Source organism: Grampus griseus (genome assembly GCF_964374135.1).
Source record: "Grampus griseus genome assembly, chromosome: 10".
NCBI classification, from domain to species: domain Eukaryota; kingdom Metazoa; phylum Chordata; class Mammalia; order Artiodactyla; family Delphinidae; genus Grampus; species Grampus griseus.
Genome location: NC_139004.1, coordinates 64,289,152 through 64,316,848, shown reverse-complemented (window position 1 = coordinate 64,316,848; position 27,697 = coordinate 64,289,152). Strand labels below are relative to the sequence as shown.

The 27,697-nt window shown below is 46.6% G+C and overlaps 1 protein-coding gene across 6 annotated transcripts in view; it reads right to left on the bottom strand.

Annotated features, from left to right (window-relative positions):
* Window positions 1–20,449, bottom strand: part of DHX30 (DExH-box helicase 30) — a 30,484-nt gene extending 10,035 nt beyond the window's left edge. The window contains exons 1-6 of one of the 6 annotated variants that reach the window (XM_082664910.1): window positions 20,387–20,449; window positions 18,443–18,537; window positions 16,540–16,594; window positions 11,639–11,734; window positions 4,468–4,598; window positions 3,723–3,833 (exon numbers count right to left, since the gene is read on the bottom strand). In XM_082664910.1, the coding sequence (XP_082521036.1) occupies window positions 3,723–3,833; window positions 4,468–4,598; window positions 11,639–11,734; window positions 16,540–16,567 (366 nt within the window). In that variant the 5' untranslated portion in view covers window positions 16,568–16,594; window positions 18,443–18,537; window positions 20,387–20,449. Of the gene's footprint in view, window positions 1–3,722; window positions 3,834–4,467; window positions 4,599–6,400; window positions 6,607–10,495; window positions 10,525–11,638; window positions 11,735–16,539; window positions 16,595–17,659; window positions 17,762–18,442; window positions 18,625–20,386 lie in introns of those variants that run through there. The other 5 variants (XM_082664911.1, XM_082664908.1, XM_082664913.1 and 2 more) reach the window with 5 other exon arrangements.
* Between the last annotated feature and the right edge of the window lie 7,248 nt (window positions 20,450–27,697).

Below are 27,697 nucleotides of genomic sequence, written 5' to 3'. Positions count from 1 at the left end.
ACATATTTTTTAAAAGTATAAAACTTGGTAAAAGGACACAAAATATGGGAGTTCCTGATATGAAACTTTTTTGAGTAAAGAGACAAAAGCCTCCTAAGTTAACCCATGTAACATAACTCCAATCAAAGTCTGGATAGACTTTTTGGGCACTTGACAAATTGTCAAATCTGTGTGGAAGAACAGATGCATAACAGTAGGATTCTGTGACAGAGAATGTGAAAAGGGCACGCCACACACATCCACATGCATGAAAGCACAGCCACTCAGGGCAGGGCAGTACGGGTGCCTGGCCCAAGGCTCAGCCTCCATGCTTCTGCGTCACGTCACCGCCTGCTTACAAGGACGATCTGATTATACAGGAAACACATACAGCACCCTCGCCCTTGGCCTTCCCCAGGACACCAGCATGCTTTACCTCCCTGCCTCCCACTCACAGCCCCCCACACACAAGGCCATGAGGTGTTCCTGATGATGAACACCCACCCAACCCGCTTCCCCTCCAGGGCTCCCCGTGCTGGCTCATGCTTCCCCACCAACCCGCTCTTCCTCCCTCCTCCATCTGACCAGTCACTGTCTTTTCCAGCTTTTTAATAACCCCAGAAGAAAGCTCCTGCACTGCTGCTACTGGCATTCTCACCTATCCTGTGCCCCCGTCTCTGGTCTTGCCTGACCCCACTGCTTTTGGGGACTATTCCTAAAGGCAAACTCAGCTCTGTCATTCCACCAATTACCACCAGTCAGCAGACCTAGCATCCACAGGATCAATCAAGACTCCTACCTGAGACACCTAAGGGCTTGGTGTTCTGGCTCCTGCCCACCTGTTCGCACCATCGCCAAGCACTCAGACCCACGTTCACAATCCGCTAGTTGCTCACGCGCACCCTGGTTCCATGTCTCTGCGCCCTCTATCTGGAGTGCCCTCTCCATCCCTGTTCCTGGAAAACTTCTACTCACTCTTTAAGAATAGCCTGCTTTATTCAGGAGGCTGAGGTGCACCTCTCCCCTCATGTGGGTGCTTCCTCTCTGGGCTGTGGCTGCCCCAAGAGCACCCTCAGTCACCTTTGTGCTGTCAGCACCTCACAACAAGCCTGAGGGCAATGCTTAAGAAACATCTAGTTTGGGAGGAAAAAAGATGAGCAAATTTGAGTACAAATATTAAGGAATGAATGGGCTACACTCTCCAGAATATATAAAGAACTCCCATAATTCAACAACAAAACGATGTGGCTAAAAAGTGGGCAAAGGACTTAAAAAGACATTTCTACAAAGAAAATACATAAATGGCCAATAAGCACAAGAAAAGATGCTCAACATCACTAATCATTAGGAAAATGCAAATCAAAACCACAATGAGATACCAACTCATACCCATTAGGATGACTACTATCAAATAAATAAATAAAATGAAAGAAAGTAACAAGTGTTAGTGAGGCTGTGGAGAAATTAGAACACTTGTGCACTGTTGGTGGGAATGTATAATAGTACACTATGGAAACAGTGTGGCAGTTCCTCAAAAAATTAAGAACAGAATTACCATATGATCTAGCAATTCCAATTCTGGGGATTAAAAGCAGGGTCTCGAAGAGGTATTTGTTCACTGCAGCCTTATTTCACAATGGCCAAAAAGTGGACCCAAGAGTCCATCAATGGATGAATGGATAAACAAAATGTGATATATACATACAATTGAATATTACTGGCCTTTACAAAGAGAGAAACTCTGACACTTGCTACAACATGAATGAACCTTGAGGACATTATGCTAAGTGACATAAACCAGTCACAAAAGGACACTGTATGATTTCACTTATGTGACGAGTGGTCAAATTCGCAGAAATAGAGAGTAGGATGGTGGCTGCCAGGGGCTGGGGGGAAGGCAGGAGGGGGAGTTGTTTACTGGGTATAGAGATTCAGTTTTCCAGGATGAAGAAGTTCTAGAGACTGGGTGCTCAAAAACGTGGCTGCACTTAATACTACTGAACTGTACACTTAAAAGTGGCTAAGATGCTAAATTTTATATTTTGTGTATTTTACCACAATTAAACATACAAACAAAAAAGGCCATGAGCATAGATAGAGAACAGAGAACGGGATGGGGAGGAATGTGATCACAACTTGCTGCACATGGTCTCAGTTTAAAGTGCCTTCTACATCCAGGCAGAAAAGCATCCTCACCCTCGGCACTATAGACATTTTGGACCAGGTAATTCTTTGTTGTGAGGGGCTGGCCTGTGCATTGTGGGACGTTTAGCAGCATCCCTGGCGTCATACCAGGTAGCACTCTTCTCCTTGTGGCTGCCAAAAATGTCTCTAGACATTACCAAATGTCCCCTGGGGTGCAAAATCCCCCCGAAATTGAGAACCCCTGAGGTAGAGGTGCTCTAAGGGAGACGGAGGTTTCCAAGACATTAAACACAGAAAGGATGGTTGAATTTCTGAGAGAGAAGATTTCCCCAGGCAGAAGGAGTACAGAAAAAGATGTTTATAGAGAGTGGGAGAGGAAGAGGAGCCTAGAGTGACCCAGAGACAAGGAAAGCAGGTATAACCCAGGGGCTGAAGAAAAAATGCCCCGCAGTGCCAAAGCCACAGACCATTCAAGCAGAGCAAGGACTGAGGGGAGGCTGGTGAGCCTGGCAAAGCTGCCCCAGTCAGCCAACAATCACCAGGCGCTATGAGGATGTGAAGGGAACCAGCAACCATGGCATGGGCTGTGATGCTGGAGTGGAAAGAATGCAAACCACAAGCACGGAGAGCTGTGTGCAGGGAAGCAGGGCCTGGGGAAGGGATTACAACGCTGAAGAATTTTTTTTGGCTGTGCCGCACCGCTTGCGGGATCCTAGTTCCCCCAACCAAGGATCGAACCTGTGTCCTCGGCAATGAAAGTGTGGCATCCTAACCACTGGACCGCCAGGGAATTCCCAAACACTGAAGAATTTTTGACTCTTACAGAAAAGAATCAGATGAGGAAAGATCTGAAAATTAAATAAAAGCGTGGGAGACAAGATGGAGGAGACAGAGAGGACACAGAAAAGAGAAGGGTCGTGTGGGAGCCCAGGACAGGAAAAGGGACCTTGCCTCCTCAGACCCAGGAGAAGCAGTGACAATGAAGGTCTGTAGACCATGAGCGGGAGAGAAGCTGAAGGAATACAGCTTTGCCCTTGTCAAGAGCAAAGACCTAGGAATGTGAGGAAGATTCAAGGTTGGCACAGCCATGAAGGGAGCCAATTAGGGATCGAAAGAAAGGCTGGGAGCAACAATGAAGGTATAGGAAATGCTGCGCAATCAAAAACTGAAAGCAACCCACGTCCAACCACTGGGAAGTGAGAGAAGTGACTATTATTCTTCCATTGTAAGTAAGAGAGGACTATGTGGCTACAAGGTAAAACCTAAATACATGAAATAACAGGGAAAGAAAAACAGAAACCAAAATAGAAGTCTCACCATGGTGCTGTACAGAGGGAGTGTTCTCCATAAAGGGGTTCTTCTCTGTGGTTTTTGAAACCACAGAAAGTAGATAACTACAGTGGCAAGAAAATAATATTAATCTATTCCGTCACTGGCTGAAGCAAAAAAGGAACCACAAGGTGGGAAGGGCTTAGGACAGGTGAGTGGTTTGAACACCCTGCCAACCTAAACCTAGGTGCAGCTGACACCAGGAAAACCGTCACTTCAAGCAGTTCTCAGGAGGGAGGTCTGCATGGTCTTCACTAGGGGAGGGTCACCTTGAACAGCTGGCAGGCCGCAGCCGCAGCCTGCCTCTCAGCGTCGATCTTCTTGCTGCCATAGCCTTCTACCTCCACACTCTTGGGCCACTTTATGTGGAGGGTGACTTTCTGAGGAAGAGAAGAGAGAATCAGGACCCTTGCCTCTCTAGACTACAAAGTTATAACAAACCACATGGAGAATCAACAGCAAAGCTGTAGACCTCACAGCAGCAGGCCTGAGTGCAAGACAGAACCCCAATCCCATCATTAACTCCTTGGAAGGCTCAGACTCCCCCACCCTCAAGCCACTGTCCCACCTCAAGCTGTTTTGCTTCTTGAAAGTGCCACGTTCTAGCCAGAGGGCAAGGTGGGACCCATCTTTATCCTTAAAAATTTTCATTCAGAATGGTTTGCCTACATGCTTCCTGTGGGTCCCAGGACCTACAAGACTCTGGGAGCAGGAATTATCATCAGCTCTAACCCTCTACAGTTCCAGTTAGTTGGAAGGGACCAAATCCAGGGCCCAGTACAGAGGCCTATCTTACACAAGATGGGAACGTCTCACTTCACTTGCCCATGTTCCCCTTCCCTAAACCAGGCTCTTCTCCAGATTTAGCTTTGCTCTGAGATTCTCTGCTGACCATTCTCAATTCAGAAAACCCACTCTATGGCCTCCCTGACAAGAACTCTGAGAGAGAAAAGAGCAGCCAGTCTCCTTCCAGAGAATCAGACCAACATGTCTCCTTGCCACCAGCAGAGTTACCTTTTTCTTTGGTCCATTTGTGTGCACGTAGACCAATTTGTCTTTTGCATGTGAGATGCCAAGGGCTCTTCCAATCACACTGTTGAGAAGATTTTTGGGCTGTGGAAACTCTTTTAATAGGTCCCTAGAAGCTAAGAGAATAAGAACAAAAGCATTATAGTTGTGCTTTTTCTTCTAAAAACTCCATGGGGTGTGTATCAGGACAACCCTGGACTGGATACTGAGGATGTTGGCTCATGATCCCAAACCACCCAGGAGCATCTTAAAAAGGAGGGAGAATGACTTCAGGGTTTACAGGGGACAGTGGGGCTAGAGCCAATGCACGATCATCTCCTGAAAGAGAAGGGCCAACGCCCCCCACACCACAGAGGGGAACCAGCCAGGATCCTCTTCGCCACCCAAGCTCCCAACTTAACACATCAGCTACAGAAGCCTACATGGCAACAACGCCCCCAATCTGATGTCTGAAAGAACGCACTAAACAAAAAACAAAATCGACCACACACACACAGTGGAGTTCACGACAATGCAAGGCCCCTCCTAAAATAACAGACACACAACAGGGAGGGTTGGCCGTGGAGTCTGAATACCAGGCCCCAGTTCTCAACTCTACCTCAACACCGTGCAAAAGGCCACCCCAGAGCCAGATTATGTGTAGGGACACTGATTAGAGACCTCCTTAGCTTAGACATGGGCATGAGCTATTCCTCCTGGGAGTTCACTGCAGTGAACCAAGTGGAGGCGGGATGCATCAAACACCGTGAGAGGTTTATTGCACTTTGGATCAATCCCAGAGCACAAATGGGTGAGATGTCCACCTAGAAGCAGCTTGTGCCAAACACAGGACTTAGACCATGAAGAAGCCTGCTGAGAGTGGCTGAAAACTAAAGGAAGAGCCCCAAAGCACCAGAGTGGACCTTCAAGAGATGCAGAGTCAGAGACCAGCAGAAGGGATGGGAAGCCTTTTCATTCTCCACCCACAGTCTCTAGCATTATAATTCAGCTCCAAAAAGTAATTTTGTAGGGGGTACATATATGCACCTGTGCACCTGCATGCATCAATCATAAGTCACCTGGGGAGCTTCTTCACAGCACTGCCCACCCTGATCCCCACAGGGCACCTGGGAATGGCAATGATGTTAGGCAAGTCTGTATTTTGAAAAAGCTCCTCCAGGAGTTCTGCTGTAACTCTGCTGCCTGGGTTGAGGCTATTTCCTTGGAGCAGACTCCTGTGTCATCTGGCCAAGAGGGAGGATTCTGCCTGGCCCTGTCTCCCTCTAAATGTTAACTTGTAAAGCAACTGAGAGTCGAGTAGTCGAGAAACAATATGTAAGTAGACTCAAAGGGGTTCCATCCCACAGGAGGACCCAACTTTAAGTAGCCCACTAGACACACATACAACAGCAGACGTGCCCTGGTACCCCCTCCAGCTCTATAGGGCAGAGGCTGGCTCTCTCTGTCCATCCTTGATGGGCATGGATGCTCTTACCAGTTTCATTTCCTGCACCATTCAGGAGGCGCCGCGCTGGGGTCCACTAGAGCAATCATTCAGTCTCTATTCGAGATTCTGAAGTCTCAGATGTATTTTGAGCTCTTTGCCTTTCTCACAACAGCGAGGATGTGCTTAACCTTAATGCTCTAACCCTTGACCACGGACCTGGCAGGAACTGGACGTTTACCTGTTTTCCCCCAACTCCCTTGTGGTACACACCTATCACCTATTGTTGCCAGGTGCAAGCGCTCCAGTCCCAGAACCTCCGCGCTTGGGGACCATTTGGGCCTGAACCGTGTGAGCTTTACAACAGCAGGGCTCCGGCCCGCCACTGAATAGTGGTCTCAGCCATACAAGAGAGGGCCCGACCCCAGCCCGCGCCCCTAGCTCTGTCATCCCCCGAACTCAAGGGCGTCGCAGCCTGGCTGCCCCTGCCCTCACCGTTCACCATGCTTCCGTCGCCTTCCTCAGGCCCGTCGGGGGCCGCCCCCGCCTCAGCGGCCGCCTTCGTGCGCTCGGGGCGGATGCAGCCTGTCGAGAGGCCGCGCGGGCGTCCCTGTCGCCCGGGGGTGTAGGGAGCCAGCGGCCGCAGGCGCGGAGAGACGCCGGCGGCCAGCGCCATGAGTCTCCTGGCGGCCGCCATCTCGCTCCCGCCCGCCCCCGCGACTCCGGAGCCCGGCAGGGACAGGGCAGAAGGGCAGCAGCGAGCGGCCCGGGCGCCGCGCGCCCCCTGCCGGATGGGCGGACCCGGGACCGAGGCGACATGGCTCCCGCCCCACGCAGCCCAGGGCCTCCAGCGCTGCACGCTCCAGTCAACCGGTGGGCCGACCAGACCAAGGCTGGAACCCTGCCGAAACCACTCCCCCAGTAAATCCAACCCACAGACTCGTCATCTGAAGCTGAGGCAGGAAGAGAGAGTGGGGCTTCTTGGGAAATAGTACAGGCCTCAGCTTAATGTCCATCCAAGGAAATGAACTTGAAGTTCCCTCTAGGTCCTACCCATTGCAGGTAAATACCTCCCACATGCCTTTGCAAATTGGCCTGCACTCCCGGCCAGCAGAGCGTAAGATCATTGCTAAGCTGGGGCACAGCCACCTCATTTAATGGCTTACAAAGTAAACCTGGTGAAGAATCTGGAGCCAGGACAGGGAAGACCTCTTGAACATAAGCAAACCAGGTTTACTCTCCAGAGCTGGAGTCAAAGATGTAAAGTACCCAACTTGGACACTATGCCCAAGAATTGAGCTGTTCCAGCAGTGAAAGTCTGAAGCTGCTGTTCTGTGCTCGTTTGAAAGCCAGATGGGATTCTGCTTCCAAACTACTACACCTGGGCTCTGGCCAGGCTCATTCCTCTTCCTCTTCTGGCACTGAGGAGCAGGGTTTGGGGTCAGGTGGGAATCAGACTGGATCTGCATGTTGGGGCAGCGGCAGTGACAGCAAGGGCCTCAAGGTCTCAATCCCTTGGAAGGAGGCCTTGGTCAGAGGTTGGCAGTGCACTTGGGGTGCAGCTGGCAGTGGGGGGCTGTTTGTTGTTTGTGTTATAATTCTAGATGTGATTCCGATGATCTCCTGAAGAGCTAGTTAAAACATTACTGGGAGCCACCCTCCCAGAGTTTCTTAGTCATTAGGTCTGGAATAGGGCCCAAGATCTGCATGTTTAACAAGTTTCCAGATAATACTGAGGTTGCTGGTCTGGGATCACATTCAGAACTGCTGGCCTATGGCAAGAACATGGGATTTGAGTCCTAACACTTGGGCTTAGCCCCAAGTCTACCACGTGTCAGCTGTGAACCTTGGGCCATTTTATCACTGGGGGAAATTAGGACAAACCTGCTCTACTCATTTGGTATGACTGTGGTTAATATAAAATGGGAATGTTTGGAAGGGGGCTTTGCAGAGTGCTCTGATAGAGATGCCTCTGCCCTCTGAGATCTGAGACAACAGGGGACAGGTCCCTTAGAAGCAGAGCCAGAGCAAAATGGGGCAGCTTCAACTCCTGCTCCTCCATTCCCTCCTCAGTGGGTTTTTAACCAGGAAAGGGCAAAAAAGGGAAGGTGGCCCTGGCAGCAATGGTCTGACGTCACAAAGGGACATCACCATCCATGTCAAACACCCCTACCCAGATCATCCATATAGGGATGGCAAGACCCTTGGGGCAGAACATGATTTACAAAGGCTTTGAATTTGGCCAAGTGGCACTTTAATTTGCCAAAACCTAAGGCATCCACCCAGCTTCAGGAGTACTTTTCAAGGATTGTTAGCAGCCCAAATTCCCTCAAAAGAATCCAGAAGCTTAGCAAGCCTGGGAGTGGCAGCAGTAGCTGAGGCCAAATTTTGAAAATTATGGTGTCTGAAAGCTGAAGGAGGCAATAGCCTAAACCTCATCTGCAAAGCAGGGCCTGGGTCTATCTTGGTGTTTCAGGAAGCCCTCAGAATAGCACTCTGCTCTGACAGCCACTTAGGCTAAGGTTGAAATGCTATGATTTCATGGATTTGCTTCCAAAGAGGCCAAAGGGGAAAGATACACACAAAGTAAGATTGTCCATGAGCTGTTCATTGTTCAAGCCAGGTGATAGGTACATAGGGATTTACTATACTATTTTCTCTATTTTAGAAAACATATTTCAAACAGATATTTGAGATTTTATGTAAAAAAAAAAAAAAGGTCAGGTGATGCCAACCAACTAGTTGGTTCTCTGAACGCTCTTTTCCTATTTCATTTACTTCATCTGGGTTCTAACAGCTGGTGTCACCTTGAGCATATATTTCACCTCTGCAGACCTCATTGCCTTTTGTAAAATGAGGGCAACTCTTAGACCAGCTCTTGGAACCATTCTGGTTCTGTGATCTCCCCATTGGTCTAGAGCAGGGGTGGCCAAAATGTAGCCTGAAGACCAAACCCACCCACTGCCTGTTTTTAAAAACAAAGTTTTATTGGAACATAGCCATACTCACTTGTTTCTGTATTATCTATTACTGCTTTCATGCTATAATGGCAGAGTTAAGGAGCTGCAAGGGAAACCATATGGCCTGCAAAGGCTGGAATGTGTACTCTCTGATCCTTAAAGAAAGTTTGCTGACTCCTGCTTTAGAGGACCTTGAAGAAAGTTAAAGAGGCTCAGGCATGCCCCTGGTTCCTTTCCACCAACATTAAGCTTTCTCTTCCACTCTCCATTCTTTGGGGAGAGAAAGTTGACTCCTCTGCCTGTGAAAAAGGAGGGAAGTTCTGAAAAAAGGAAGGGTTTACTGGCTCAGAGATCTCGCCATCACTTCTGGATCAAGCACAATGTCTGGTACTCAAAGTGCTAAACAATGACATCTAGAAGCATGGAATTAAGGTTAAAGGATCTGCTGAATACACAGGAGGATGTTGTAGGATTCAAACTTTGGAGGCCCCAGGAAAAAGCAACAGGAGGAAGCCCAAGACAGTATGGACTTTGGGCAGACCAGAGAACTTGTGGAGGGAAAGTGAGAGGGACCACTGACAGCTGAAAAAACCAGACATCTCAGCCAAAATTCTGTCAACTTAATCACAGTTAGATATTTTATGGATGGTCAAAATGGCAAGAAATGGTCCACCTGGCTGGCAACAAGAAAGGTAAGGGGAACAAAAAAAAGAAAGAAGAAAAAGAAAGGTAAGGGGACCTACAGGGGCTGGGTGGCCACCCTGACCACCCGACACATTCTCACGTCTCTCCCATCCATGTATGTATAGCCCCAAGGTCCCTTGAGGTAAACCACCACACCAAGAGGTGACACGTCTATATCAGGGAATGGATAGGACCAGTCCTGTGGTCCCCAGAATCCTGCCAGAAGGCGTGTTACCCATGTTGCTTTCTAGTTGCTCTACATCTCAGATCTGCACGGGTGGGGAAGATTCGCAGGGGACGGTTGGGGGCAAGTTTCTTAATTTATTCACCCTTTACTTTGGAATGTGGCCTTGGTAAGAGGTTGGCCGTAGAGGGAAGGGTAGATTAGGAAAGGAGGTGATATTTTTTTCCAATTCCAAATCTGACTCTGATGGGCACTGAAACCTATTTAAGTGGCCACTATTTTCTGAGCATTGTTTTCCTATTTGAACACCAGAGAGATTGTTTCTGCCCTGCACCTCCTTCTTCCGGACAGAGGTACCAGCAAAGCCTGCAGGGAATCAGAAAGCATGGCAGAAAGGTCCAAGAGTCACGTGGACTAAGAGATTGTTGCTTCTGTGATAAAGGAACAGAGGCAAGAAGGCTTTATAGCTTAAAAAAGAAAGAGAAGGCAAAGATGCATACACCCAGATACCTTCTGGAGGTGGAGCTGTGAGGAGACAATCAGGCTGGGGGGCAGGGGGAGGGGGGTGTCTGTCTTCCCCTGGGGAAGACAGTGCAGGTCTGTTGGGCTGCCTCACAGGGAGCCGCTGCCCCTCCCAAGAGCAGCGGCCTTCTCCTCTGCATGTGCTCAAGGAGGCACTGCCTAGCCATGCTGCCTGGTTAATCCCAACTAACCGTCTTTAAGCTTAGCCAAAGCACATCTGACACTCTCAGAGCCACTCACCTGCCATGTTGGAAATGTTAACGTTCAGCCTTTTCGAGTTACAGGGCATTTTAAGAAAGAAAGAAAAAAGGGCAATCAACTCTTGTTTTGGCAACGGTAGGGGGTGGCATTTCTTTAATACCTAAGTCAAATGGTCACAGGGGCCAGAAGTACTTATTTCTATACTGCTGTCTACAGTCAGGGCCACTGCGGCAGGAGGGCAGTGCATGTAGAAACCACATGGGAACACGGCAGCAGTGTGTGCTGCAGAAACTGAGGTGCTGTGTGTTCCCCACACCCTTCCTGAGCTCTTGACCTTCAAAGCACTTTAAAGACAGAGCCTAAAGTGGACATGCTGTCTCCAAATAAGGCAAAGACTCTATGAAGTATAATAGTGTTCTTCCACTAAAAAACTGAGGGAGGCGTGTGAACAGGTGGCCCATGGAGTTGGGAAGAGCAGCTGTTAGGACAAGAGGCCATCAGGAGCACTGGTCTTAGCAGACCTGGAAAAGATCTAAGTCTGAGGGAAGAGAAGAGACACTCGCGGGCAGAGATGCTTCCCTGGGTCCTATTACTGGCCCCATCCCTGGGTACCAGTGGGATCTGAGGTCAGCTGTCACCTGTCAGGGAGCTCTGACATTCTCCCCAATCAAAAGGACAGCCTACCTTGCCAAATGGACTGAGAGACAGATTCTAATGTCAGTAAAGTGCTTTGAGGTGCTGGGGGAGATAGGGAAGTGATTTGTCGGGCATCCCCAAAGCCTCCAAGATGGAGGGCACTAGGCCGAGTCAGGCTCTCTGTTCTGGCCCTGCTGCAAGTGCCCTGAACTTTCTGAGGCACCTGAGCCAGAGACTGCCTAGAAGGTCCAAGCCCTCTGATTCTCCACACTGGTGCCAGACACCCAGACTGAGCCTAGGCTTTATTCCTGGTCACACCAGGAGGCCCGATGAGACTGCAGGGTCTAAGCCAAGCGGCCAGCATCATGAAATAACCCAGACCTTTCCAAATGATGTCTCCCTGAGGGCTCCGAGAGCTCTGCTAACCCCACTACTCCTCACCCACTTTCCAGAGGCCTATAGCCCTGGCACCCGGGGTCCTGCTGCCACCCGCCTCCCCACAGTCCCTGGACCAACCTGGTGCTGGAGGCATGGCTCCTCCCTTACCTCGAGAAATGGTCCCTCCAGGGGCAGGGTTGACACACATGGGTGGAAGACGGGGTGGGGGAAGTTTGCACTGACGCTGCCTGTGCTGGGCCCGATCTGGGGAAAGAGAAAGGGCATCAGGGTGACATGTTCTCACCCCTCACAGTTACAGACCCCTGGATTGACTCACCCCAGAGCACCCGTGAGGAGCTCTGGGCAGCAGAGCTGCTGGACCGTATCTGGAGCCAGTCACAGGTTCTGAGAAACAGTGCCACCAATGCCACACAGAAAGAAGGCATTGTCTTATACAGACATGATACGTGACAGCCTCGTACAGATCCCTTCTTGGCTCTCAAAAAAGCCCTCAAACTCTCCCTGTTTTTTTAGCCACCCTCCATGAGTGTAACGCCCATCCCATGTGCTTCTCTACAGTCTCATAGTACCATGCACATCACTGGGGTTCTTCCACTTATCTGTCCTCCACTTATGTAAGCTACCCCTGTATCTGCTATGGGTCCCCCATATAAGCCACCAGATCTCAAGTTATTCTCTCCCTCTAAGAACTGGTGAAAGAGGAACTAATTAACTGCTGGTGTCCTCCCCAAGAGCCAATATCAGATCCACCCTTACCAGCCTTCTCCTTCTTTCTAAAAGTTAATGATTTACTATTCCAAATATTTCCATTCATTTGGAGACTAAATACTACCCATCATGGGTACATAAAGTATATTTTTAAGGAGTTCCAAAATTTTGATATACATGAACTAAAATTAAGACACTCACTGAGTGTTCCATGGGAAGGTGGAAGTGTATGGCTAAGAAAGGTTTAAGATCTTTAAAAGCACCGAAATGGTGAAAACATCAGATAATCACTGGTCTGGGGGAAAAGATGCAAGAGCTCTCTGCTCTCTCTGCCCCACACGTTTTGGTATAATAAATGGGGCAGGAGAGAAGCAGGGAGAGACAGTCATACACACTCTACACACTTGAGCAACAGCCTGTAGTGCTAAAATGATGCCCCTTTCTATAATGCAAATTAGCTCATGTACAATTGGTAAACGGGGGAACGATATCAGTAAACATAAGAACCCTTGGTTCAAATTTGATTTTTCTAAGGCAAGGGAACTAAAAAGCAGGAGCGGAATGAAAATGTTCAGCAGGAAAAGAAAAAGCCCCTTCAGCTGTATTTTTAAAAAATTAAAATCAAGTGCCTGTAGGGAATCGAGGTGGTAGATACATGGGTGGTCACTATACAACTTCTTCAACATTTCAGTATTTCTGAAATTTTTTCATAATAAAATGTTAGGGGAAGGCAGGTACTTGCACTCAGGTCCCTTCCTCCACATTCCCAGCGGCACACACCCGTTAATGGCTGCCCCACTGGCTCAGAGCTCCACCTCCACCTGCGCTGTCTCAGCAGCTGCCAGCTCCATTCTAATTAGAAGGCTCAATGTACATTTGTAGCATCCCACTGAGCTGCCTGCTTTGGTGGTCCAAACCTCCTTCCCAGGTACCAATGACTTTTTTGTCATCTTCTGGTCATAAAGTTGCAGGTGTACAGACTCAACTCTATTTTTCCCATAAGCCCTCTTAAAACATTGCAGGTGTGTGATTTTGCAGAAAACGTATATACTGTTACAGAAGAAATGTTGTTACTTCTGGAACAAAGTGCCTAAGATCAAGGTTATCTTGGAACTAATTCTAGCTCTGCCTTGAAGCTAAGGTTGTAAATGACCAACTCAACTTCTCCTTTCCTGTTTGAGGAAGGTCTTCATTCATATCCAAGGATGCTGGCTTGAAAAAAAAGAGAATAAATGATTTGATGATTATTTTATCTCATTAAGCATTTTCAGTAACTGGGGGAAGGTTGTTACAATTCCACAACAACATCACTGAGCCCGCTTCTGACCACTGGAGCTGGAGGAAAATTGCACATTCTTGTGGTTGATACAGTATTTTTCAAAGTTTTGTGCTGACTGTAAAAGACTCAGCTCGCTCTTTGTGGCCTGATTCTGATGACATTACAGCTGAGAGACAAGAAACCTGTGTTAAGATGCTGGCGAAGGCAATAACAGGTTACTTACCAGGCACACAAGTGTTCTAGTTGGGAGGCGTTGGCAACTCTGTTTAACTACATAATAGGAAAGATGGTAGCCCCAAGACCCAGTGGATCACCGTCCACAATGCTGCAGGGAATTGCTAGGGCCATTACCTTCAGAATCATCAAATGGCCCATTCCATTAAGATCGTAAAGCCCTGAGTGCCAGAAAGCATCTCTGAAACACAACTATCTCCACCCTAGTGGCTTGTACACAGCAGGTGCTCAATTTTGCAACCACACAGCACACTGCATGTTGAGGCCAGGCTGTCACTCTCCAGAAAAACATGGGCTACAGGGCTGTACCCCAAATAGATCAACCTACTATCATTTATTAAAGGCCTGCCAACCCATGGCTAAGGGCTGGGGACAGACTACAGCCAAGTGCTTTTCCTATATCATCTCTAAACTTCACTATACCCCTGAAGATAGGGGCTGGGAAACAGGTAAGTTAACACCTTGTTAGTGTTAGTGGGGAACAGATTTGAACGCTAGCCAGTCCGAATCAAGCTTTATACCATGTTAAATTTTCTCTCAAGAGTCACAATGCCCTAGGGAGCTCATAATTTCACCATGAGGAACAAAGAAATACATAAAAACTCCATAAGAGATAAAGAAGTCCTATACAACAATAAAGTGTCACAAGGCCACCCATGACCAATTGCCAAGGTCATGATGCAAACCACAAAAGAGACCAGCATTCATAAGACAGGAGAAGGCATTCAGCCTTACAGCCATGAAAAGACAGGTTTGCCTGAAGGAAAATATTCAAATCAGCAACTCTTTCTGATTAATGGTTTTCCCAGAGACCTTCAAGCATAAAACGGTTCTTGGTAGAAACCCAAAACATTTACCTGTGTGGAAAGCAAGGTCCCAAATCAGACTCTGTCCGATTATTATGTCCTGAAGCTACTTAATACCATGGATTTGTGAATTTACCAGGTGTCAGGCCCTGTTCTAAACTCTTTACACATAGTAACTCATCTGATCCTTGGAACAACCCTATGCCCACTTAAATAGTAAGGAGGGAGGCACAGCGAGGCTCGGTCACCACCCAAGCCTCCTTGGCCAGCGAGAGGCAGAAGTGAGATGTGAACCAGGCATCTGGGTCTGCATCTTTGGCTCAGGGAGGTCCTGCTGCCTCCCACTAAGCTGAGTGCTGACAGTGTCACCCCTGAAGGAAAACGTCTTGAAGAAATCAATTTCCAGCCTAGAAAGCAAAATCACAAATGCTAGAAAGGAATTTTGCCCCCAAAATTCTCTCATCTGATACCATTTCCCTGTCACAGGGAGGAGGAGGACTGTGATTTTATTGGGCTCTCCATCTCTTTATGAAATCAGTACTGTTAATTCAGATGCTCCCACCAGGAGACAACCTGTCTTCATCCTTTTACAACTGGGTGGACAACAAAGCCCACTGATGAGAAGATAAACACAAAGCAATTAAATGTACTTTAATTTTCAGCTCAAAAAAAAAAATGTGCTATCCACACTAAACTCAAGTTCAATGTTTCCCTTTCCAGACACAGTTAACCAACACAACGAGGATGACAGATTAATTTTTTCATGTAATATGTAAACAGATTGAGTGGCTGAAGACAAACAAGGAGACAGGAAGAGGCTGCTCTGAGACCTGGAACATCCAGCCTCCTTCTGGCCCCATTCAGTGGGTTACATAGGGCACCATCTGGCCAAGGTTTTCCAGGCCTCTGCGAACATAAGTTGGAGAGGAGACACAACTGGGAGGGTCTTTTTCATCAGCAGTTATGGATGGCCTGTTATGGTTCTCATTTATTTGTAAAATGTGCCCAGCTTAGGAGGCTCACAGTCAGCTTCAATACAGGTGACACAGGCCTTTTACTCTTTATTCCCTTAAAGAAGAAAAGTCCTGCTCGATCTAAGATATACAACGCCCTTGGGATCTGGCCCCTTCAAGTCTTCACCACCTATATCTCTTCCTGTAAGCAGCCCTTGAATGCTACCCTCTTGCCCTGCCATGTCTCAATTCTGCTACTGCTTATGCAATCCTCTCACCTCAGCTGCTGGAGGGTACTGATTTCAAGACTTGCCACAATTTCTCTAACCACTAATATAAAACAATGACTCAATCCATTTCCACCACCTTTTATTGAGGTCTATCGTGTGCAAAATGCTATGCCAGGTACCATGGATAATAAAAGAGCACAACAGGCCCCGGCTGCGGGGAGCTTCTAATCTAGAGATGCAATGAGTAATTCAGATAGACTAAGCACGAGAAAGTACAGATGTGGTGCTGAGGAAATCAGAGAGAAGAGAAATTGTCTTTGGTTGACAGAATCAAGAATGGCTCATGGGGCTTCCCTGGTGGTGCAGTGGTTGAGAGTCCGCCTGCCAATGCAGGGGACATGGGTTCGGGAAGATCCCACATGCCGCGAAGCGGCTGGACCCGTGAGCCATGGCCGCTGAGCCTGCGCGTCCGGAACCTGTGCTCCGCAATGGGAGAGACCACAACAGTGAGAGGCCCGCGTACCGCAAAAAAAAAAAAAAAAAAAAAAAAAGAATGGCTCATGGAGGAAATGGTGTAAAACACTGGCCCAGAAAAATAGTAGGATTTCAATAAGCAGCGAATATGCAGGAGAGGGGTGGCAAATGTACACAAAGGCCTAGACAAGGGGTGGCAAGGATTATAAACACCATGCAAGAGGAAGGCTGAGAAAGGACTTTGGAAAGTCACCCAAAGAGGGGGGTCCAAGGACTACACACTGGTGAGGGACTTTCACAGCCTTCATAGCTGCCTGTCACAGGGAGGAAGGGCCTGAGGCCACAAGCACAATTACATTCTTACCTTTTCTGAATGAGTCCAGGCTGAACATTTCTGGCCAGGAGGGAAAGCTGGAATCCTAAGAAGAAGGAGGGCCGAGAGGCAATGGTTAATACTCATGGTCCAGGAACCCACAGAGAAGATTTCAATAACACAGACAGCACTGTCCAGAAGACAAGAAAAATGAAGCTCTTCACTAATGAGCCCCAACTGCTCCCAGTCTTAAGGATGGAAGGGCCATCTCCACAACAAAGTAATTACATGTCTTTGTTTCTAATTGAGAGCTTTCTTCTTTTCTCTGTCTAAACTCCCTGATCCCTGCTAAACAAAAAGGGATGCATTTCATCGTGAGAGACATATATTTCCACCTCATCACAGTACTTGCAGTTATCCTGGGACGTGTAGGAAGAAATGAAATCCTACATGGACCCCTTTTTTCATGTGGCGTCAGGAAATGGGACTGATGATTGCCTTATGGACAAACTGGTGTACTGGGCTTTCATAAAACCTAGTCAAGCCCCTAGGAATGGGACTTGACTGACAGTATCAAAGAGTAACTGTAGAGTGGTTCAAAATAAAAAGCTTTTCATGGCGGAGTCTCTATGAAATAACAAATATTAAGTTAAGGTTCAACTGTTGGCCAAAAATTTTGCTGCATTTTGCTCATTAGTACATTTAACTGAGGAATATACCTCGAGACTTAAACACACACGCGCACACACACACACACACACAAATAAGTAACACCTCTGGTTTAACAATTTTGTTTTAAAAAACACTCCAACTCACACCTACAGATTTTTTTTGTTCGTTTGTTTGTTTTGTTTTGTTTTGGCTGCCCCATGCAGCATGCAGGATCTTAGTTACCCGACCAAGGATTGAACCCATGCTCGCTGCTGTGGAAGCACGGAGTCTTAACCACTGGACCACCAGGGAAGTCCCTACAGATGTTTCTAATACTGTAGTACTCTTGGGTTGGTGCAGTAATCCTATGTGGCATTAGTTTAAAAACATCTACACAACATTTTAGCAAATCATGATGATGTCCAACATTACTAGGAATCTAACGGGGCCTACACTCCTGTTCCTGACTGCTATTCCCTCTCCTTCTCAAATCATGGGGAGGTGGGGGTGGAGGGCTGACCTGGGGACGAATCTTTCAGGTCCATAGCAGGTCTGCCCTGATGGCCTCCTCTCCCCCAGGGATGCCGGAAATTTCAGCCGATAGGATATGGTAGCTCAGAGAGAAAACTTCAATACAATATCAACAATAATACAATTTACTTTAATAAGTTACATTCTGTAGACTCCTTCTATCCAAATTAAAAGAAAAGGAGTGTAACTTGAGATTCTAATTTTAAAGAAACTCTGAATATTATAAAATCTAAAACATCTAAGCGATTATTATTTAAGAAACAATACTTTCTTGCTAAGAAGTTTTAAGTTCATTTGCTCATAAACAGACTCTTGGTTTTGCTTTTTTAAAAAGCCCCTGATCCTTTCCACGCCAACCAAAGCTCATATAACACTATCTTTTCATGTATCAGTCTTAAAAAATATACTATGAGATTCAACATAGGATCTTTTAGAGATATTTTACAGAGCTCTAGAAAATTTCATAGAGATCTAAAAGAAAACCGCCTTCCTGGTTATACAGTATTATGTTAGAAACCTTTATGGTTTAGAGTTTCTCTAAAATAAACTAGAGATAAGTTAAATAATATTATGTCCAGATTTCTTGCATAATGAAACCTAACTCCAGACAGAATCACTATGAGATGATTCAAGGACAGAGAGAGGGTATAACTTAAAATGATGCCCTTCTTCCAAGACAGTCACAAATGGATTCAATACATGCCTTTTGCTTTACAGTGTGGCTGGGCATGAGACCCACCACTACTTTGTGTGCATGGCTAGATCAACTTACCTTACAAGAGCAGTGACAGTCTCAGATTTTGTGGGCTTTTGAACTGGAGCTGAATTCTCTCTTTGCTATTCCTCATCACGAGGCTGGGCCTCCTCCTGGGAAGTACAATGCTGGGTCACTAAAGTGATGGCCCCCGCAGGGAAAGAAAGTTGCTCCGGACCACTGAAATTCATCTACTAACTCTGACAACAAGGACAAGTTATGTTAGTGGCATGAAACACACACAGTACACTTTGGCCTCACTTCAGGACCTGCCATGACCCACTCTATACCCATCAAATTGTGAGCTGCCCTACATCCACACCTGTAAGATACCAAGAAAGATATGTCATGGTAAAGAGGGATGTGTAGTCCCAAAAGCATTTTCTCCAAGCCCAGAGCAAAACTTACTTTAGTTTTGAGTTCTACTCCCATCTGACTATAAGATGAATCGATCTAAGGTAGATAAAGAAGCTCTTCCAGACTGGGAAAATAACAAAATTGAATGCTAAGTACCATTTTTGTAGTTTACAAAGTACTTCCACAGACTTTATCTCACTTAACCTATGCAACTACCTAGTGAGGTAGGAAATATCCTTCCCAGAGAAGGAAATTGAGGCAGATTTTCCCAGAGAAGTTTACACAACTTGCCCAAGATGCTATAACTGTCTCAGGGCAGAATGCAAACCTGCAGTTAAGGTACTGAGCTCCAAAGTTTTCCATGCTTATACCATACCACTTATTTCCATGATATCATGCTGTTGCCTATTCATTCTTTGAAAGAATGTTTTATACTGACATCTTCAAAGGTTGAAAGAGGAAAGAACTTTGATAAACTCTGGACCACGATTCCATAAATTAAAACACTTTGAGAGTAAGTATCTTTTGGGTAAAGGGACAACCTACATAGGAAGAAAATGCAGCAAAGGATGTACTTCCTGCACCTAAAACAGCTACATAAATAAAGACCACTATATAAATCCCAAATACTACATCAGGAAAAAAAATTCTCCCTCCTGGAAACTCCAAGACTCCAAGATTTAAGTGTAAATTATAAAATGTAGTCAAGACCCACAATGACGGCGGGATTACCGCCTTTAAAGAAACTGCAAGGGAAACCATCAAAGTCTCATTTCGCTCTGGCCAGTAAGTTGCAACCAAAAACAGGTTGAGAATCTGCAAGTGGCCATCTGCAGTCCACTTGCTACAGCGTATGACAAGCCCCTGTGGATGGGGGCTGCAAAGTGGACAACCTCTGCCTTGCAAAATCACAATTACGGTGACCAGTGTTGCTACACGAGGACTAATTAGACAGCATGCTAACGCCATACTCCTAGCTCAGGGGCTCTGAGGACCCCTGGGACTCCAGTTCACTGCAAACAAAGGACCCAACATGCATTAGGTCTTCCCCTGCGAAACGGGGCAAGTCACCACCAGCAAACAAAGAACACCTCACCCCTTGGCCTCCCCCAGTGACAAGGTCGGTGCAAAAGGGGGCAAACCAGGGGGGCCAGAATGCATCAGGCCTCTTTGTGGACGAACAGTCCAGGCGGCACGGGGGCAGACAAAGGTCCCAGGGCACTCCGGGGGCTTCCTCCAGGCCCTGCCTCGGGAAACAGAGCATCCCCTGAGGCGGAGGCGTCGTTGCGCCAATGAAGCGGCCTCTCCCGCGGCCCCCGCGGTGCCCCTGGCTACGAAGCCAGCCCTGGCGGACCGGTCGGGCCCCCGCCCCCGCCCCGGCTCCATGGCAACAGCAGGCCGAGGCCTGGTTGCTCACGGCTCGGCCCGGCCGGCTTCCCGGGCAGGCCTCGGATGCCCGGCCTGCTCCTCCGGCCCGCCCGCTTCTCCGCCCCACTCTCCGCCAAGCCGGCGGTCGGACCCGGACCCCTCCTCGCGCTGACCACCCACGGCCGCGGGAAGCTCCTCAATGGGGCACGAAAAGGGAGAATCAAAAGCCCAATTCACCTGTTGTTACAGATGTGAAACAAGCCTCGGTGCACCGCGCATGAGCCGCGGGCCCCCCCCAACCACGGCCGGACTACAACTCCCACCAGCGGCGGCGCGGCCCCTTCCGGGTCCCGTGGCGGAAGTCCCGCCGGCCGGCGGCACTCCCGCCCTGCGGCCCCAGCGTCGCCTCCCGCGGTGGACCCCGCGTCTCTGCGGCTCTCTATGTGGTCCCTCGCCTGGGGCCCGCAGTGGCAGCCAAGGGCTCACGCCGTCGAGCAGCCAACCGGCGGTGAGACCCCGGCGCGGAGCCCAATGGGGGACGGCCGCGGCGGGCGAGGCGGGACTTCCGGCAGGGTCACGAAGGGGGCGGGCGCGCTGGGGGCCCTGGGGGGCTCTGAGGGAGCGAGTCTGAGCGTCTGGGCTCTCGCAGAGAGTTAGCATCTGGAGTGTGAGAGCGGCAGGGCGTTCGGGTCCTCTGCGCGCCTGACCCGCTCCTCCCGCTGCGAGTGAACAGGCCGGATCAGGGCTGAGCCAGGAACGAAATCCAGCTCGCGCTCCGGGCTTCCACCCGCCTTCCTCGCCGCGGCTCGTTGCCACGCCTCTTCTCTTCTCCATCTCTGATTTTGTTTCTTTAGGGAGATGAGAATTTCTGCCTCACGAGATTGTTACGAGGATGAAATCTACGTGATGGCGCGTTGTAAACGGTACAACGCTAGGGAAAGGACAAGGTGGCACTTGAAGCTCGGAGTGCTGTTGGGCAGGTCTGAAGGTCCCGCCCCCTCCCCCTCCGCCCTCACGTCTCAGAAGTGAGAAAGGGCCTTATCCACGTTATATGCAGCAGTCCTCCAGGTGAGGCTCCTGTGTGCGTTCAGTGGAATCCAATTTCAAAAGGAGAGATCTCGGTGGGGGATACCTCGGAAGCTGGGTCAGGATTTTAGAGCTGGAAAGACCTAGAATATGCTTTTAAGATGTGGCCATATCCCTTCATTTTTGTCCAAACAATTAAATTCAACAACTATTTGTTATTTACTTTCTCTCTGCATTGGACAGAAGGGTGAGGGAGGGGAGCATGGACCATCATTCATTTAAATTATTCTCTATTTTGAGCAGGGCGTGGTGCTATGACGTGTGGGGATGATCCTTGCACGGATATTGATATATAGCAGTTGATAGGCAGGTGTGGAGGATGCAAAGACCCTGCCCCCAAGGGTCTTAAGGCCTAGTAGAGAAGATGAAAACCTGCATAAAGCAAAAAGAAAGTTATAAATGCTGGGGAGGAAGTATAAAGTATTCCAGGGGCAGAGAGAACCATGTGAGCAAGGGCATCCAGGTGGAACAAAGGGCAAATCCTAAAACTATTCAATAGTTCAGTGTGAAGAGAGGGCTGGGTATGTGAATGTTCTTTAGAGGAGATAGAGCAGAAAAAGCAGAGTCAGGAATGCTACGCTAGGATTTTGACTTTATTTTTAATCAATTATTTTTTGTAACATTTTTATGGTTCTAAGGAGAGTAAAATACTGTATTTTAGGGACGTTATTCTGGAAGTGTGAGGGTAGAGTTGGCTGGGAAAATATTAGCTAGGATACTAATTAGATGAGTGTAATGAGGGGTTGAACTGTGCTCAGCGGTGAAAAAGACAAGAAAGATAAGGAGAGGGTGATTGTAGAGCTCCAGGCTGGTCCCTGGCCACAGGTGTGTGGAGACCTGACTTTGTACCGGAATGACTGGAGGGATTATGCTCTGTTAATATGATTAAGTTGGAGATAATAGATTCAGCTTCATTCAGATTTTGTTTGAAGTGCTGTTGTGAATGTTAAGTGATAAAGACGTGGTCTCCGCTCCAAAGGAAATTCTAATCTGCAAGAGAGGATGAGAAAAGCATACAAATAAGTCTTAAATCAAAAGCTAGAGGCAGCACTGCAAGAGGCACAAGTAGAACATTCTAAACTTTTTCCTTCTTGCACATCTTATGTTTTTAGTTTTGTCCCTGAAGGTCTTTTCCTATTCTTGAACCTTGGACTCTTAATGAATGGCTGTATCTGGTGAGGCTGATAGAATGATCCATTTTATATCAAAGTGAGTGCCAGTTAGTGTCTATCTTTTCCCTTCCCTCCCATATATTTTATATCTTACTTCCTAGTCATTACTGCCTTATTTTTCTCATCCCTGTCCAGTCCCTAGATTTCATTCTTTGCTAACATCTCTGTCTAGAAACTTCTCCACTTCTTCTGATGTTTCCTACTCATTCTTCAAGGCTCTACTTTGAGCTTCTATTAGTTTATTCTTCTGTGTGTGGTAGCCCTATTGAGAATAGTGCTGCTGTGAACATTGGTGTACAAGTATTTGAATACCTGTTTGTTTTCAATTCTTTTGGTGTATACAGAGGAATAGAATTGCAACTTCGCTTTTTTTTCTTTTTGGCCGCACCTCTCAGGCTTACAGGATCTCAGTTTCCAGTGAAAGCGCCAAATCCTAACCACTAGCCCACCAGGGAACTCCCAACTTTGCGGTTTTTTTTTTTTTTTTTTGGCCGCTCTGCGTGGCGTGTGGGATCATAGTTCCCCGAACAGGGATAGAACACGCTCCTGCACTGGAAGTGCGGAGTCTTAACCACCGAACCGCCAGGGAAGTCCCCCAACTTTGCTTATTTTTAAAAGACAATTAAAACCATGAAACACTCTTAGCATTCTTTCTTCAAGTATTGGTAAGATTTGTTTTCTGTCTCCATCTGGGTCTCTGCTCAGATGTTATCTCCGAGACAGCTTCCCAGACCGCCTTGTGGATTTATGTGTGTATTCTTACCAACTGTTTCTCCCTAGAATACAGATCCTTGAGAGAAAGAACTTAATCCTTTGTTCACCACTGTATCCTAAGCACATTGCACAGTGCCTGGTCCTATTCAGAAATAAGTACTGAATACGTGTTGTTGAATGAGTGAGCACTTTCACCTGGGAGGCTGGTTCCAGTTTAGGGAAACAAGCACTCCTATTGGGGGGACAGAAATTGGTAGTACTTTTTTAAAGGGTGGTTTGGCAGTATCAGATTTAAGATGTGCATTCCCTTTGACCCATTTCAGTTCTAAGAGTGTATCTAACCATCATCATGAATGTGTGAGAAAATCATTGGTGCCTTATACTTAATGTTAAAAAAAACCCTACACATCTCTTATTAGGAGACTAATTGAATGAAATAGAATATATCTGGGACTTCCCTGGCAGTCCAGTGGTTAAGACTCCACACTTCCAATGCAGGGGGCGCAGGTTCAGTCCCTGGTTGGGGAACTAAGATCCCACATGCTGTGTGGCACGGCCAAAAAATCTGTATTAGTCTGCTTGGGCTGTCAGAGCAAAGCACCAAAGACTGGGTGACTTAAACAACAGAAATTTGTTTTCTCATAGTTCTGGAGGCTATGGGTCCAAGATCAATGTGCCATCAGAGTTGGTTTCTGGTGAGACCTCTACTCACAACCTGTAGACAGTGTCCTCACATGGCTTTTCTTCTGTGGTTGCTTGGAGAGAGAGAGGTCTCCGGTGTTGCTTCCTCATATAAGGACACCTATCATATTAGGGCCCCAATCAGAGGACCTCATTTAACCTCAGTTACCTCCCTAAAGGCCCCATCTCCAAACACAGTCACATTGAAGGTTAGGTATTCAACATATAAATTTCAACATATGGATATAATTCAGTCCATAATAACATTAATTAAATGAAGGAGGAAGCAGCAGTTTAAAAGGATGAGTTAGATATAGTGTACAGACATGGAAAATATACAGGAAATGTCGAGTAAAAAAAGCAACTGCTATAACCAGTACGTTTATGATTCCAAGTACTTTTTTTTTTTGGCTGCGTTGGGTCTTTGTTGCTGTGCTTGGGCTTTCTCTAGTTGTGGTGAGTGAGGGCTGCTCTTCAATGCAGTGCTCGGGCTTCTCATCGCAGTGGCTTCTCTTGTAGCGGAGCATGGGCTCTAGGTGCGCAGGCTCTAGAGCGTAGGCTCAGTAGTTGTGGCGCATGGACTTAGTTGCTCCGCGGCATGTGGGGTCTTCCCAGACCAGGGCTCGAACCCATGTCTCCTGCATTGGCAGGTGGATTCTTTTTTTTTTTTTTTTTTTTTTGTGGTACGTGGGTCTCTCACTGTTGTGGCCTCTCCCGTTGCGGAGCACAGGCTCTGGACGCGCAGGCTCAGTGGCCATGGCTCATGGGCCCAGCAGCTCCGCGGCATGTGGGATCTTCCCGGACCGGGGCACGAACCCGTGTCCCCTGCATCGGCAGGCGGACTCTCAACCACTGCGCCACCAGGGAAGCCCGGCAGGTGGACTCTTAACACTGCGCCACCAGGGAAGTCCTCAAGTGCATTTTTAATTTTTATCTTTTTATCAATTTTTATTGGAGTATAGTTGATTTACAATGCTGTGTCAGTTTCTGCTGTGCAGCACAGTGAATCAGCTATACACATACACATGTCTACTCTTTTTTAGATTCTTTTCCCATTATAGGTCATTACAGAGTGTTGAGTTCCCTGTGCTATACAGTAGGTTCTTATTAGTTATCTATTTTATATTATATAGTAGTTTGTATATGTCAATATACCAATTCATCCCTCCCCGCCACTTTCCCCCTTGGCAACCGTAAGTCTGCTCTCTACATCTGTGACTCTGTTTCCGTTTTGCAAATAAGTTGATTTGTACCATTTCTTTAGATTCCACCAAGTGACATTTTTTTAAAAAAAAAACATGTTTATACGTATGCTTATGTAAGCACAGGACATTTCTGAAGGGATATATCAGAATTCTTAACTGTACAGCTAGGTCAGAGTCTCTCAGTTTTCAGTTAATACTCTTCTATGTGGTTTACTTTTGGGGAGCCAAAAGTATGCATTCCTTTCATGATAATAAAAAGTAGAAATGAAGTATTTGGAATATGTAGGGCTTCTGAGAAAGAAATATGGTTATAATGGTAGCTGTTAACACACCTATGCTGGCAGCTGTGCATACCTTTTCAAATATATTCAACTCAGATGTACATTTCTTTTTAAAATTTATTTTCTATTATGAATAATTTCAAACATACACAAGTAAAGAGATAGTGTGTGTTAGGTGAGGCAATCTGCCATGGACCCTGAGCACCCCTGCAAGTTCTTGTTGGGTAAATCAAGAGTGCAAGGCCCTGACTGCTCTTTACCTGGGCTATTTCTCAGGATTGTGTTTTCAGCAAGCAACCCTGAGGGAAGAAGTATTATCTCCCCCATGACAAAGGACAGACTTAGCTTCCACTTACTAAAAAAACTGAATCTACCAAGCTCAGTGTTCCTCTGTGGTAATGAAATCCATTATGTGAGCATACAAAGGTGGTCAGCCCTTTGTGTCGCACCCAGGAAGTTTGGGGCAGGAGAACTGTTGCAAACCAATATGAATGTCTGGCAACTGCTTTTGCTGTGATTAACATCCTTTGTGTCTGACTGGGGGCTTGTGTCTTCTGCCATCATCAATGGAATAGTAATAGGGTAGCTACCAGTTTAGCTTGCATAGGTTAAAATTCCAGACCTGCACCTGCATAGTTCCTGTCAATACAATGAACACCCATAGTCCCCATCTTTCCCACCTAGTTTTAACAATTATCAACTCAAAGCCAAAACTGCCTCATCTATAAATCCCCATCAGCCAATGTCCACCACCCCAGATTCTTTTAATCAGATTATACCATTTAATCTGTAAAAATTCCGGGGTGCATTTCTATAAGATTCCTTTTATTCAGCACAGTCACAAAACAAATAACATACTTTAAAAAAGCTGGTAAATCCTTAATATAATTTTTATAATTCTTAACTATAGATAAATTCTTTTGGGTAAATTTGAATCTTATCCCTGTCCTTTGCACCAATATTTTAAGTTTGGTATCATTGCAACATAAAAATATGAATATAGTTTATTTATCTGTTGACTTCCCATGGGTTAATTTTTTGGACCTCAAAGTGCAAAGATAGGGGAATTTGGGTAATGAAGTATCATGTGTTTAGGTATGCAGTAAACACAGTTATAAAATCAATTACTTCTGACAGAAGCTCTAGTTAATGTCATTGGCCAAATTGTACAAGTCAGTTATCCCCAACCTTATAAAATATTTATTGGTAAAACTGGAAAGAGAATGTGTAGCTCCCAGGCTGCTTTTTAGCCATCACTGTTAACCATGGTAGTACCACAGGACCAACATATAGGCTTTTTTAGAAAAGTGAAGGAAACCGATTTCTGGTCAAGATAGTACACACTTTGATACCACTCCCTTTGCTCAAAACACATGGTAGAATTAACAAGAAAAGATTGAAATTACATATCCATATTCAAAAATAAGATAAACTCTTTTGTTGACCAGGAACAAGGAGCTGTAATCTTGCTGAGCTATGGATCCAGAAACAGAGGCAGTCTGGAGTTTTTAACTTAAAAGGTAACAGATTGAAGGGGTGGGTAAAACCGTGGAATGTGGCTAACTGGGGCCTGGATTGCTGCTTGCAATTAGGAATTTAGGTAGGGCTCCCTAAACTCAATAGAGATTGACAAAACTACATCCCATCTGTGCATGAAGACATAGTTTATATGAAGTTGAATACTTAGGAAGCAGACACAACATTGAATCCAGACCTAAGTCCAGCTACCCTTTCACTTAGTGCCTGGAACTCCTGTCTCCCAAATTTCATGGTGCGAACAGAGTCTCAAATTACTAATGTAAGACTTGTTTCTGGTTGGCGTTCCTGGAGAATTGGGTAGAGGGTACCACAAAACCATGAGGGAAGGAAAGATAACATGTATGGGGAAACTTTTTCCATTCATGAAAAGCTTAGAAGTTAAGCTTCCAAAACATACAAGAAAACCTAGCCAAAAGAAAGATAACCAACAAAATCAGCATCAAGAGATGAATTCACTGTAATTGAAATGAAAATAGTGGAGCGAACTGATAATAACTTTAAAATAAATATGTTTAGAGACTTCCCTGGCAGTCCAGTGGCTATGACTCTGCACTTCCAATGCAGGGGGTGCGGGTTCGATCACTGATCGGGGAACTAAGAACCCACATGCCTCGTGGTGTGGCCAAAAAATAAAGTTTAAAAAAACCCTAAAACAAATATGTTTAGAACACTCAAAGACATAAAGGAAGGATACCTTTTCTAGAAGAATAAGAAATTGTGAAATAAAAATGGTCAGAAATGAAATGGTAATGGTAGATATTTAAAGAACCAGTTAGAAATCCTAGAAAATAAAAATGCAGTTATTGAATAAGCACATCATGAGCAAATGAACCAACGCTTAGGGAAATAATGCCCACCCCTGATTCAGAA